Genomic DNA, 12349 nt, shown 5'->3' with positions numbered 1-12349 from the left:
ACATCCCCCTTTAAATATGATCGCAATGTCATCTATTGTTTCACGAAAGGGTCTATTTTGGATGTAATCGTCAGGCTGTTCACGTTACAGCGCTTTACTTATTTTAAAATACTTCTATTTTAAGCACAGTATGTAATATATGGTCTATTGGTGAAGTAGTATTGATCTGAGTGTGTGTGTGTGTGTGTGTGTGTGTGTGCGTGCGTGCGTGTGCGTGTTCACAGCATCTAACGATCCCTCGTCCCTTTACTCTGACCTCATCGGCCCCCTCCTCTTTTCCTCCTTCTCTTCATTTTCTCATTCCTGCTGACTAATACTTCCCTCCCTCACTTCAGGCGTCTTTTCCTGCGAACAGACACACACTCGTGCTCACATGCACATCTGCATGCATGTACTGTACTGTAGGTCTCAATAACTGACTCTACTTTTCTTTCTTTCTCTCTGGCCTCTGCATTGCGTTGACCGACTCACAGCTCTCTTTTCCACACACACTCTAACACACACATCGCTCTAACCCTAACCCTCTTTTTCTCCTATGCATTGATTCACCTATCCATACACAAACACGTTTCATCTTCCTCTTTGTCTTGTTTTATCTCTTCTCACTCTTTACATCATCCTTCTCTTCTCACCCTTTCTCTCTCTCTCTCTCTCTCTCCCTCCCCCTCTTGTTCCATCTGGTTGGCTGTTTGCAGGCAGCCCGGGCTTTGCAGCTGCAGCGTGCCGGCTCCTGTGATGCTGTGTTAGCGACGGCCGCAGCATCAGCAGCAGCATCAGCAGCAGCAGCAGGAGGGGAGGAGGAGGAGGATGGCACAGGGATGGAGCTCACCCAGCTCCTCGACCGAATCAGAGCGCAGTGCGACCAGGGCAGACTCCCCGGCCCGGGAGAGAGACACTTCGGCCTGGGTGCCGTGGCACATCCGCTCCCCGGCTCAGCCGGACCCAGCCGCTCTGGAGCAGCAGCAGCAGCAGCAGCAGCATCCAGATCACACGGAGGAGTTCTCAGTGAGGTACGCATCCACTCCAGCATCTTTACTTACCTTTTTTCTTTTTTTTTTCTTTGCCTCTCTCATGTTGTCCTGGCACGCTGCCAGCCAGACACACCCTCAAGAGCAACTCTAGGCTGTCCCGCAGGCAAGCCTGAGTGATATATATGCTGGGCTGAGTTAAATGGTGTGGTGTGGAGTGTTTGTTGACTGTGGTGAAAGGCTGTAGGGTTAGGGTCACAATGCCTCTCTGCCTTTTGTATATGTGGGTGTGTATGTGTATTTACCTTCTTGCAGGTTTGTGTATGCTGTTGCCTAAATGTCTCCTCACTCACCTCACCTTTTGTTCCCTTACACACAATTACAGGGTTTTGTTACGACATGTGATCAGTTACCACTCTGAGTGAATGATCCCTGATCTTCATTAAATATGTATGAGCCAAATTACAACCTGAGCATTCTCATCTGCTGTATTTGGCAGACTGTTCATCCTTTATGTAGTAATAGAAGCATTTGTCATTTTAAAGTAGGAGCTTTTCTGCTGTTGTTTTAGCCTATCTGACCTCTTTTTTTGTTATTACGGGGAAAAGCGCAGTGTAGGTGCCTTTTATTATCCCCGTGCTCCTGTGCCACAGCACAATGACTTTGGTCTGACAGCGACAATAAAGTGCCGTCGCCAAGGGCTGCAAGCTACCACAGCGCTAAAATGGAGCAGGTTTTTATGAAATGCCGTTGTTTACAGCAAACCTTCTCTGTCTGTTCCACTTAAGTAACGGTTACACAATGCTGCAGTCAGAAGCCTGCATGATGTCCATAATTAGCATGGGTGATATTTACATTTCAAAGAATGCAATACATGTCTTTTTTGAGGAGAAGAAAAAGTTCAACATCAGCTTTGTATAACATTATGATATTAAACAGGCCAAACCGGTGCTTCCTGGGAAGAGTTGTATTGTTTTCTTCATGAGCGGGCAAAGTTAGAGTGCAAACTACAGTGGAGAGTCAAAACCCTGATGCAGGCAGCAAAACTACATTAAGGGCCCTATCTTGCACCCGGTGCAGCGCAAAGCCCAACACAAGTCTCTTTGCTAGTTTAAGACCGACTCCGTCGTCAGTGTCCCGTCCAGCGCCCATGTCGTTTAAATAGCAAATGCGCCTGCGCCCATCTGTGGCCCATGGGCATGCTGGTCTTACAGGGAGGTGTGTTCAGGTGCATTCTGGGCATGCTGGTCTTACAGGGAGGTGTGTTCAGGTGCATTCTGGGCATGCTGGTCTTACAGGGAGGTGTGTTCAGGTGCATTCTGCTGGTCTTACAGGGAGGTATGTTCAGGTGCATTCTGGGCATGCTGGTCTTACAGGGAGGTGTGTTCAGGTGCATTCTGCTGGTCTTACAGGGATGTGTGTTCAGGTGCATTCTGGGCGTGCTGGTCTTACAGGGAGGTGTGTTCAGGTGCATTCTGCTGGTCTTACAGGGATGTGTGTTCAGGTGCATTCTGGGCGTGCTGGTCTTACAGGGAGGTGTGTTCAGGTGCATTCTGGGTGTGCTGGTCTTACAGGGAGGTGTGTTCAGGTGCATTCTGGGCATATTGCTATCTTGATGCAGCAGAAAGTGATCGCGCCATTGACCAACAAAAACCTGGTCTAAAGTCAATAACGCAGCATTTCATTGTTATTTAAACAGAGCTTTAGTAAAATGTGCCTAGGCTTATGCACAGTGCGCGCACACTATGCTTGTTACACACAAAGGGACGCACAGCAACACACAAACATGCAAAAGATTACAAATACAAATATTACGGTGCAAATCCTCCATCATAACAGCAATGCTCCAAGGTCCAAACGCGCCTGGCTTTTAAAGGGAATGGGAGATGATCTCTGATTGGTTTATTGCATGTTACGCCCAAAACACACCTGATTAATGAAGACACAAAGTACAACCCTTTAGAACCATGCGCCCGGCGCACAGAGCCTTTTTTCTAGCAAAAGTGAATTTGGACACGCCCTAAAAGCACATGCGCCAGGCGCTTCACGCCGTGCGCTTAGATCGTTAAAATAGGGCCCTACATGTACATCTAGGACTGTCCTCGACTAAAGGAAAATGATTTTGTCGTCTAATGGATTAGTCGATTTAATCGACACTTCTGTAAAACTGAGTTTCTCCACAAACAATCGGGCAAAAGCACCAATCTAAATCTTGTTTTTGCCACAAATGTGCTGATAAGTTTCTTCAATATGAGTCATTCAGCATGAAAAAGGATTTTTTTTTAAACGACTAATGGACAGAAGAAATCTCAGTTGGCTAAAACCAAAATGGACGGTTGACTGGACTAATTGACTGAGAGGGGGCAGGATTAAATCCATTATTATTTTCAATGATCCTGTTTAAGCTTAAAGGTGCCCTGTGGAGTTTTTTTTATACACAAACAAAAGTTATGTTTAAAACACATTATGTGTAGGGCTGGGCGATATGGAGAAAATCAGATATCACAATAGTTTTGACCAAATACATCAATGTCGATATTGCAACGACATCATAGGGTTGACAATTGGTGCTTTCACAAAAGAAAATTTACAATGAGATTTTAGATAAATAATCATCAATAATGTGGTAAACTGTTTTAAAGTGAAATTATGGGCAAAAAAATTAATAATTTTTTTTTCCAGCTATCAGGGACAGACTGACAATCTGTCCAATCGATGGCCGTCGACACAAAAAAAGTCTAATAAAGTGATATTAACAGCCAGGTGCTAATTCAATCACTTAAATGCTACATGTAAAATTCCACATCAGCAATAGATACTGGTAAGTGCCAGGAGCAGGACACATTATAATAGGCTGCCTTTATCCCTATCTTAGCGAATTGCATAGTCAGCTATCAACATGGGTGTGCATCATGATTATGAAAATGATCTTGCCATTTAGTGCTATCAAACTTAACGTGTTTAATAATTTCTGTTAGGTTCATTTGAAACATTAAACACTTGGTTGTATATGAGAGGTTGTAGTGAGCTCACTTCTGCTGTTAGGATGAAGACTATGGTATTAAATTAAACGGGAAAACATCAGACATGCATTGGTACCACTCTAAATGTGCTAACAAACAGGGAAGGGGGCGAAATAATTCATCAAATGTAACCAAATGTTTAACCAAAAAATCCTAGCTTGCACTTTCTGTCTGTCTTCCATCAAAGTGCAGTTTTTCCTTGTCTTTCATATTTGTGTTTACTATTGTGGAACTGGCAAAGGCCTGGTGGTTTTATATATATCTATATATATTAGGGGTGGTACGGTTCACAAAACCAACGGTTCGGTTCGTATCACGGTTTTAGGGTCACAGTTTTCGGTTCTTTACGGTTCTTGTTATTTTTTCTTTTAATCTTTAACACTCCAGAAATATACTTCAGCATACGGTATATAGCTTAATTATCCACAATGTAGGATACAGTATTAAATAATGATATAGTTATATCATGTAATCATGCACAAACTGAATTTGACTTGACTTTAAGCCCATTATTAAGACCATCTCTGAGGAAAGATAGCTGAGATTTTGATACAGCAAGAGGGAAGACATTGATGATTTCAACAAGCTTTTCATTTATTTGGCAAAAAAAGGAGAATGAGTATTGCCATCTACAGGAATGTATGTGCCTTTTTAGCACATACGTCAAAATCTCACCTCGCTTTCCTCAGAGATGGTCCCAATAATGGGCTTAAAGCCAAATTCCGTTTGTGCATGATTACAAGATAAAACTATGTTTTAATACTGTGTCCTCCATTGTAGATAATTAAGCTATATATCATATGCTGAAGTATATTTCTGGAGTGTTAAAGATTAAAGAAAAATAACAACAAGAACCGTACAGAACCGAAAACCGTGACCCTAAAACCGTGATACGAACCAAACCGTGGATTTTGTGAACCGTACCACCCCTAATATATATAGATATATTTGAACAGTTATAGTATATAGTAACTAACACTCTCAGTGTAGTTTTGGTATATCTAATCCCCATGTCAGGTACAGCAAGTACTTTAACTCTGAAAGTGTTGTCAGTAATACTCTGTACTGTTTAAAATTACAAGTTTGTGTAATTTGGGGTGTCTGTAGCCAGTGACATTTCATTATTTGTATTTTATTTTCAATGCAGATGTAATGGCATTGTACATTTTTTGTTTTTATTTGAAGGCTGAGGCATCATTAATAAACACAACCCCAATTATCATCATTGGTTTTGAGATGTTACTTGCTGTGAATACCTTGTCTGAAAGGCTGCAGTATTGTGGCATAGTATTTGTATTTGTATTTATTATAAGGATCCCCATTAGCTGACACCTAGATGACCAGCTAGTCTTCCTTGGGTCCAAAACAACATTTAATCACACAATATTAAAACATTTCATAACATATACTGAAAATAAAAAAAATAAATAAACTAAATACCACAATATCTGATTACAAAACTAAATAACAAAGAATAAAAATTACAATTACAATTGAATGAAAACAATAACAAACCAAGCGAATAGAGAAATATCTTGAAAACAAAGTTATATATTACAGTATGTTACATGGCAAACATTAAGGTAGCTCACATTGAAATAGATGAAAATCTGATAATTTTTCCCCACACAATCAGAAACCTCATGATAAATAATTTAAATGAAGGTAAGAATTTATTTTCTTTTTAAAATATACCTTTCCTGTAATAAAACAAATGTTACTTGGGATTTTATTCCACAAAGAACTTGCTCTATAATGAGAGTTTTTTTCAAGTTATTGGATTTTGGTAAAGGTAAAGTCATCTGCCCCCTACTGGCTCCTCTTGTGAAATGGGTATGGATATCTGATAAATGTAAGTTATGCTATCAAAAATAAATGATGGTGTCTGAGTTTGAATAACAGAGTGCAACAAAGTAAGCACATTGGCCAATAGTCTTTTTTCAACGCTCAACCATTTAAGACGTTCATGCATTTTAACAACATTGGACCTAGAATTGCACGTCATAACAAGTCTGATTGCTTTGTTTTGTGCTACTTGAAGTTTTCTAAGTAGGGTTTTTGAAGCAGATGACCAGATTACTGAGCAATAATCCAAGTGGCAGAAAACTAAAGAGTAAAGAAGAGGGTAGAAATGGTGACCATTTCCTTGTGGTGGCAACTGCTCTGCCCATCTTAGTAACTATATAGTCAATGTGATCTGACCATGACAATGCACTATCAAGCCGTAGTTCTAGAAGCTTAACTTGATTTACTTGTTTTATAGATTGGCCTGCAACTTCAAAATTCAATTCAGGCCCATGTGCTAATTTATGTTTAGAGCCAAATATCATACAGACTGTTTTTAATGCATTAAGCACAAGTTTGTTTGATATTATCCAATTAAGTACGATGTTTAGCTCACTAGATAGAACCTGACTAAACTCATAGCATGTGGATGCGGCATAATGGAGGGTAGAATCATCTGCATACATTGTTACACTTGCTTTCCCAATAGCAAGTGGAAGATCATTGGTGAAAACTGCAAAAAGGAGAGGTCCAAGGCAACTCCCCTGTGGAACACCACAGTCTAACGCCTTGCTGTTTGAAAAAGTGCCATTGTAATATACTCTCTGTGATCTACCGGACAGGTAACTTCTTAACCACAAAATAGCTGTGTGTTTAAAACCACAACAAATAAGTTTACCGATTACGAGATCATGATCAATCACATCAAAAGCAGCACTTAAATCTAGCATAACTGTTCCCACAAGCATTGACCGGTCAATTGATGTAAGCCAGCTATCAGACATTTGTAACATAGCGGTACCAGTAGAGTAACCAGCTCTATATGCATGTTGGAACATAGATGTTAAACCATTTATAGAAAGATAGTCTTGAATTTGCACAGACACAATTTTTTTTAAAGTTTACTAAGTACAGGCAAAATGCTGCCTGCTGGGACATATAAATACTATCAGGACATCCTGGCTAGTGTCTGTCGCGCATGGCTAGGGGTGAATGGCCGGATGATGGGCCAATTTGGGAGAAAGTCCAAGGCAGATTCTTAGCCCCAATCCGTCCCTGCCAGCTATATACTGACCGTGTTTACAGGCCAGCCCTTATTACGTGTATCCTTCAATGTGATAAACGCATTTCCTACTTCATACAAGATTTGCAAAGCTGCTTTTGCACAAGCATGTGCACAATACAAACAAAACAGGGGGCCAGTAGTGGAATGTAACTGAGTACACTTACTCAAGTACTGTACTTAAGTACACATTTGAGGTACTTATTACTTCTACTCCACTACATATCAGAGAGAAATATTGGACTTTTTACACCCCTACATTCATCTAACAGCTTTAGTTACTAATTACTTTACACATTAAGATTTTGCACACACAACCCATGTAGTTTATAAAATATGATGTTTTATTATAAATTAAACTCCCCAACAATATAACAAGTCCAGCTGAGATGATTAGAGGATTAAACACAGAATTTGTTTTTGACGCTTTGAACGCATATTTGATGGTTTTGAATGCTTTTTTGATTTCCAGTTTCTAAAATGTGAGGATTGTTTTGCATTGAGTACTTTTACTTTTAATACTTTAAGTACATTTTCCTGATGATACTTACATACTTTTACTTAAGTAACATTTTCAATGCAGGACTTTTTAACAGAGTATTTTTACAGTGTGGTGTTAGTACTTTTACTGAAGTAAAGGATCTGAATACTTGTTCCACCACTGGTAATAAGTCCCTCCTCCATCACTGCCTGAGATAACAGATGGAATACTAAATGCCCCCGCCTTTCCAACTTTATGTAAGATAAAAAAGAATCTTGTTGCCGAGTGTTATCAGTTATCAAAAGCTGATGTAGGATAATCTCGGCCTAAATTTGCTTGTCATAGAATGTTGCTAGTAATTCAAATATACTGTATGCATTGAAACAGAAAATGAGAATCATTGGAGTCATAAATTAAACAGAGAATAACTTACATAACTTGAGTCATGTTCTTTTGTTTTTACCGTCAAAATATTGTCATAACTGTGCTGAGACAGCTTCACCGCTTCACTGCGTCTGAAACGGGCGAGGGCGGAGGTGTGAGCGCTGAACAGCTGGACAGTGTACACACAGCTGTACAAGCTGTGTGTACACGCAGGCCTGGCTGTCTGCGCTGCTGTCTGTTTACCCAAACTGAAACACACACTAGCAGCAGCCAGGGTTTCCGCAGCGTCTTAAAAAGTCTAAAAAACAAAGTCTTCAAAATTTCAAAATCAAAATTTTAGGCCTTAAACAGTAGGAAATATGGGTTTCCTTTAAGCAAATAACCTAAAAATAACATGGATGTTTCCATACAACGCTCTTCGCAAGTAAAATGAATGATCAGTTTACTACTTTCATTGAATTTGGGGAGTTTTATTACATGTTATAGCAATTGAAAAAAACAATGAAATGGTTTCTAAACAGTATCCTGTCTAAACTTTGAGAGTCTGGGATTATCCAACTATTTGTCGAAATAATCCATAATTTCATTTTTTTTTTAACTCATAATTGAGGTATAATATATACATACATATATACATATATATGAGATTTATTGACCATGAATTTTTTTTAAAGTGTAAAACTAGTGGTAATAAATTGATGTTAGTGGTGAATCCAGTGGTAATGGAAAAAAAGGGCCAAAAAAATGTGATGGACACCTCAAAAAAGAGTTAAATAGTCTGAAATTTGCTGAGGTATAGTTTTTCAGGTCTTAAATCATTTTAAACAGGTCGTACGTATAGTGCTCATTGAAATGCTCCGCAGCGCTATACAATGTTTTTTATTGTGATTCCGTGGTGCTGTAGTTCTTTCTTTCGCTAGTCCAAATATAATGCACTGTATTAAGACTACAAATGAGACCAACATGCAACTTATATTGCAGCCAATCAGCTTTTGTGTCATTGAGTCTCTTTTCGGATCGTACCACAGACATGAAACAGATTTTATTCTTCAGCTACGGGGAAGTGCAAGTTTAGTAATACTCGGTTTGAAAAAGCTGAGTTCAGGGCTTTTGTTAAAGCCAGTTGCTAATAATGTGTTTGAAGCCTACTACTTCTTATGCAAGAAAGGAATTCATTTTGTGACTCTGCATTTCCTTCTTTTTATGTCGTGATGTACAGTGGCTTGCATAAGTTCACACACCCATGCTAAAGTTGACTAAAAGGAGGAATAAAAAAACATCTTTTGGAAATTGATCCTAATGCTTTAATTAGGAAAAATCCAACATTTAAAGGTCCCATAACATGGTGCTCTTTGGATGCTTTTATATAGGCCTTAGTGGTCCCTAATACTGTATCTGAAGTCTCTTTTATATAGACCTTAGTGGTCCCCTAATACTGTATCTGAAGTCTCTTTTATATAGACCTTAGTGGTCCCCTAATACTGTATCTGGTCTCTTTTATATAGACCTTAGTGGTCCCTTAATACTGTATCTGAAGTCTCTTTTATATAGACCTTAGTGGTCCCCTAATACTGTATCTGAAGTCTCTTTTATATAGACCTTAGTGGTCCCCTAATACTGTATCTGAAGTTTCTTTTATATAGGCCTTAGTGGTCCCCTAATACTGTATCTGAAGTCTCTTTTATATAGACCTTAGTGGTCCCCTAATACTGTATCTGAAGTCTCTTTTATATAGACCTTAGTGGTCCCCTAATACTGTATCTGAAGTTTCTTTTATATAGGCCTTAGTGGTCCCCTAATACTGTATCTGAAGTCTCTTTTATATAGACCTTAGTGGTCCATAATACTGTATCTGAAGTCTCTTTTATATAGACCTTAGTGGTCCCTAATACTGTATCTGAAATCTCTTTTATATAGGCCTTAGTGGTCCCTAATACTGTATCTGAAGTCTCTTTTATATAGGCCTCAGTGGTCCCTAATACTGTATCTGAAGTCTCTTTTATATAGACCTTAGTGGTCCCTCATACTGTATCTGAAATCTCTTTTATATAGACCTTAGTGGTCCCTAATACTGTATCTGAAGTCTCTTTTATATAGACCTTAGTGGTCCCCTAATACTGTATCTGAAGTCTCTTTTATATAGACCTTAGTGGTCCCCTTTTCCATGGGACCTTTAAGGACAACAATTTTCTTTGTAAATGAATAATGTATCGTAAATAAATAAATGTTCCTCCTTAAAATACAGGGGGCATAAGTCAGTCCACCCCTATGTTAAATTCCCATAGAGGCAGGCAGAGTTTTATTTTTAAAGGCCAGTTATTTCATGGATCCAGGATACTATGCATCCTGATAAAGTTCCCTTGGCCTTTGGAATTAAAATAGCCCCCCCACATCATTACATACCCTTCACCATACCTAGAGATTGGCATGGGGTACTTTCCATAAGATCATCTCTCAATACAAATCTAACCAGCTATTAGGCTAACTGAAATAAAACCATGCCAATCTCTAGGTATGGTGGTGGGCTGTAAACTGACTCTTCTGCGCAAGTAAAATAAGCTTAAAGAAACAACTCCAGTGATTTTGTCCTTTCTTTGATAGATACTTATCCTAACCCACATATATACAAAGGTATAAAACACTAAAGCCATGGAAATTATAACACGTTAAAACAATAAAATAATAAAAGATTATAAAACGTGTGATAAAGTTATAATTATAACACACTACGTGAAAGCCAGACTGAATGAGTAGGTTTTTAGTCTCCGTTTAAAGGAATTTATTTTAAGTCCATGATATGATTTTCTCAGGATTTATTTGACAGAATGAGCTGCAGACAGATGACTGAAAAATATTCCTTTATGTGTATAAACTTTGAAAAAATCATCTTCATCCTTGACGTCCTCTTATCAAAACTGAAATTGCATTTTTTTCTTAAATTACAAAAATGTAATAAAAAAAATGTATAGTTAGATGTTTAACTATTAAAAAAATTGAAAGAAATCTCTTCAAATAAATAAACTAAAAAGACGTAGTGAGGTCTGAAGTCAAACAAGTGAAATCAAAAGTAGATTACGCCCCAGGCCGTTTAAAAGCTGCATCGGGTTGTAATCTTTGCACATTTATATTATATTTTTATCCGCTTCACAGACCGTGTTGCATCGTAACATCCCCATTGTATGTGCTCATCAGGCCTGTTTCCTTTATCTAGTACAGATATCAATTCCAAGAATCCACATACCATGCAAACACACTGTACATACACGCTACTGCACATTTAAACACTTGTGTGCATATATGTGGGCGAGAAAAACAGTTCTTCCATATTATCACATGCAGGTGAAGTTTGCTGGTGAATATAACTTAAAATGAGTGTGTGTGTGTATATGTGTGTGTGTGTGTGTGTGTGTGTGTGTGTGTGTGTGTATTTGGCTAAGACAGTAGCAGTGGTTGTGGTGTTGTGGTTCTTGTACCCAGCGGTGGAAGAAGTATTCATATCCTTTACTTAAGTAAAAACACTAATATCACACTGTAAAACATACTCTGTTACAAGTAAAAGTCCTGCATTGAAAATGGTGCTTAAAGGTGCCGTAGGTAGGATTGTGAAGATTTGAAGCCTCTCCCCCACAAGGAAGAATGAATGTGTGTGCATGAGCAGTGATTGACATTAGACCCCCCCCCCCAGGCCCTGATTGGAGGATCTGAACAGGGAGCGGTGGATTTTACAGCACTACAGGCTGGAGGTGGTGCCAGAGGAGCCAGATTTTTTTTTTTTTTTTTAATGACCTGCTTCATGTAGTTCTACTGGAACATAGGGTCAGTTTCAGAAAGTTAGTTTTATAAGACTTAACTACTGCACCTTTAAGTATTAAAAATACTCAATGTAGAAAAATCCTCACATTTTAGAAACTGGAAACGATCCAACCAGTTGTGTGTTTCATGGTCTCATCATTTCAGCTGGACTTGTGGGCTGTTATATTGTTGCGTAGTTTAATTTTGATAAAACATTGTATTTTATAAAGTACATGTGCTATGTGTACAAAAAAAATCTTAATTTGTAAAGTAACTAGTGACTAAAGCTGTCAGATGAATGTAGTGGAGTAAAAAGTCCAATATGTCTCTCTGAAAAGTAGCGGAGTAGAAGTAGAAAGTGGCATAAAAAGAGAAAAGACTCAAGTTAAGTACAGTACTTTAGTAACTGGACTTAATTACAGTACATTCCGCCACTGACTGTACCTCTTTGAATGTCTGACCCTGTCCCCTGATCCAGGAAGAGGCAGCATGGACGCAGGTGAGCCTGGGCGGCGCCGCCCTGAGGGAGGCTCGAGCCGAGCTGGCCGAAGCCCGGAGGCAGTGGCACTCCCTGCAGGTGGAGATTGAGACTCTACATGCCTTGGTAAGAAAACACACAGTCTTTAACTCAATG

At 39.0% G+C, this 12349-nt stretch overlaps 1 protein-coding gene across 1 annotated transcript in view; it reads left to right on the top strand.

Annotated features, from left to right (window-relative positions):
- The window catches only part of krt222 (keratin 222), a 58097-nt gene that overhangs the window by 33931 nt on the left and 11817 nt on the right, over window positions 1-12349 (top strand). The window contains exons 8-9 of the mRNA XM_028589836.1: window positions 696-1010; window positions 12194-12319. Coding sequence (XP_028445637.1) covers window positions 696-1010; window positions 12194-12319 — 441 coding nt within the window. The remainder of the gene's footprint in view (window positions 1-695; window positions 1011-12193; window positions 12320-12349) is intronic.

This window comes from Perca flavescens, chromosome 2, assembly GCF_004354835.1.
Source record: "Perca flavescens isolate YP-PL-M2 chromosome 2, PFLA_1.0, whole genome shotgun sequence".
Lineage (NCBI taxonomy): Eukaryota > Metazoa > Chordata > Actinopteri > Perciformes > Percidae > Perca > Perca flavescens.
The sequence above is the reverse complement of the archived record's forward strand: the minus strand, read 5'-3'. Positions and strand labels throughout refer to the sequence as shown.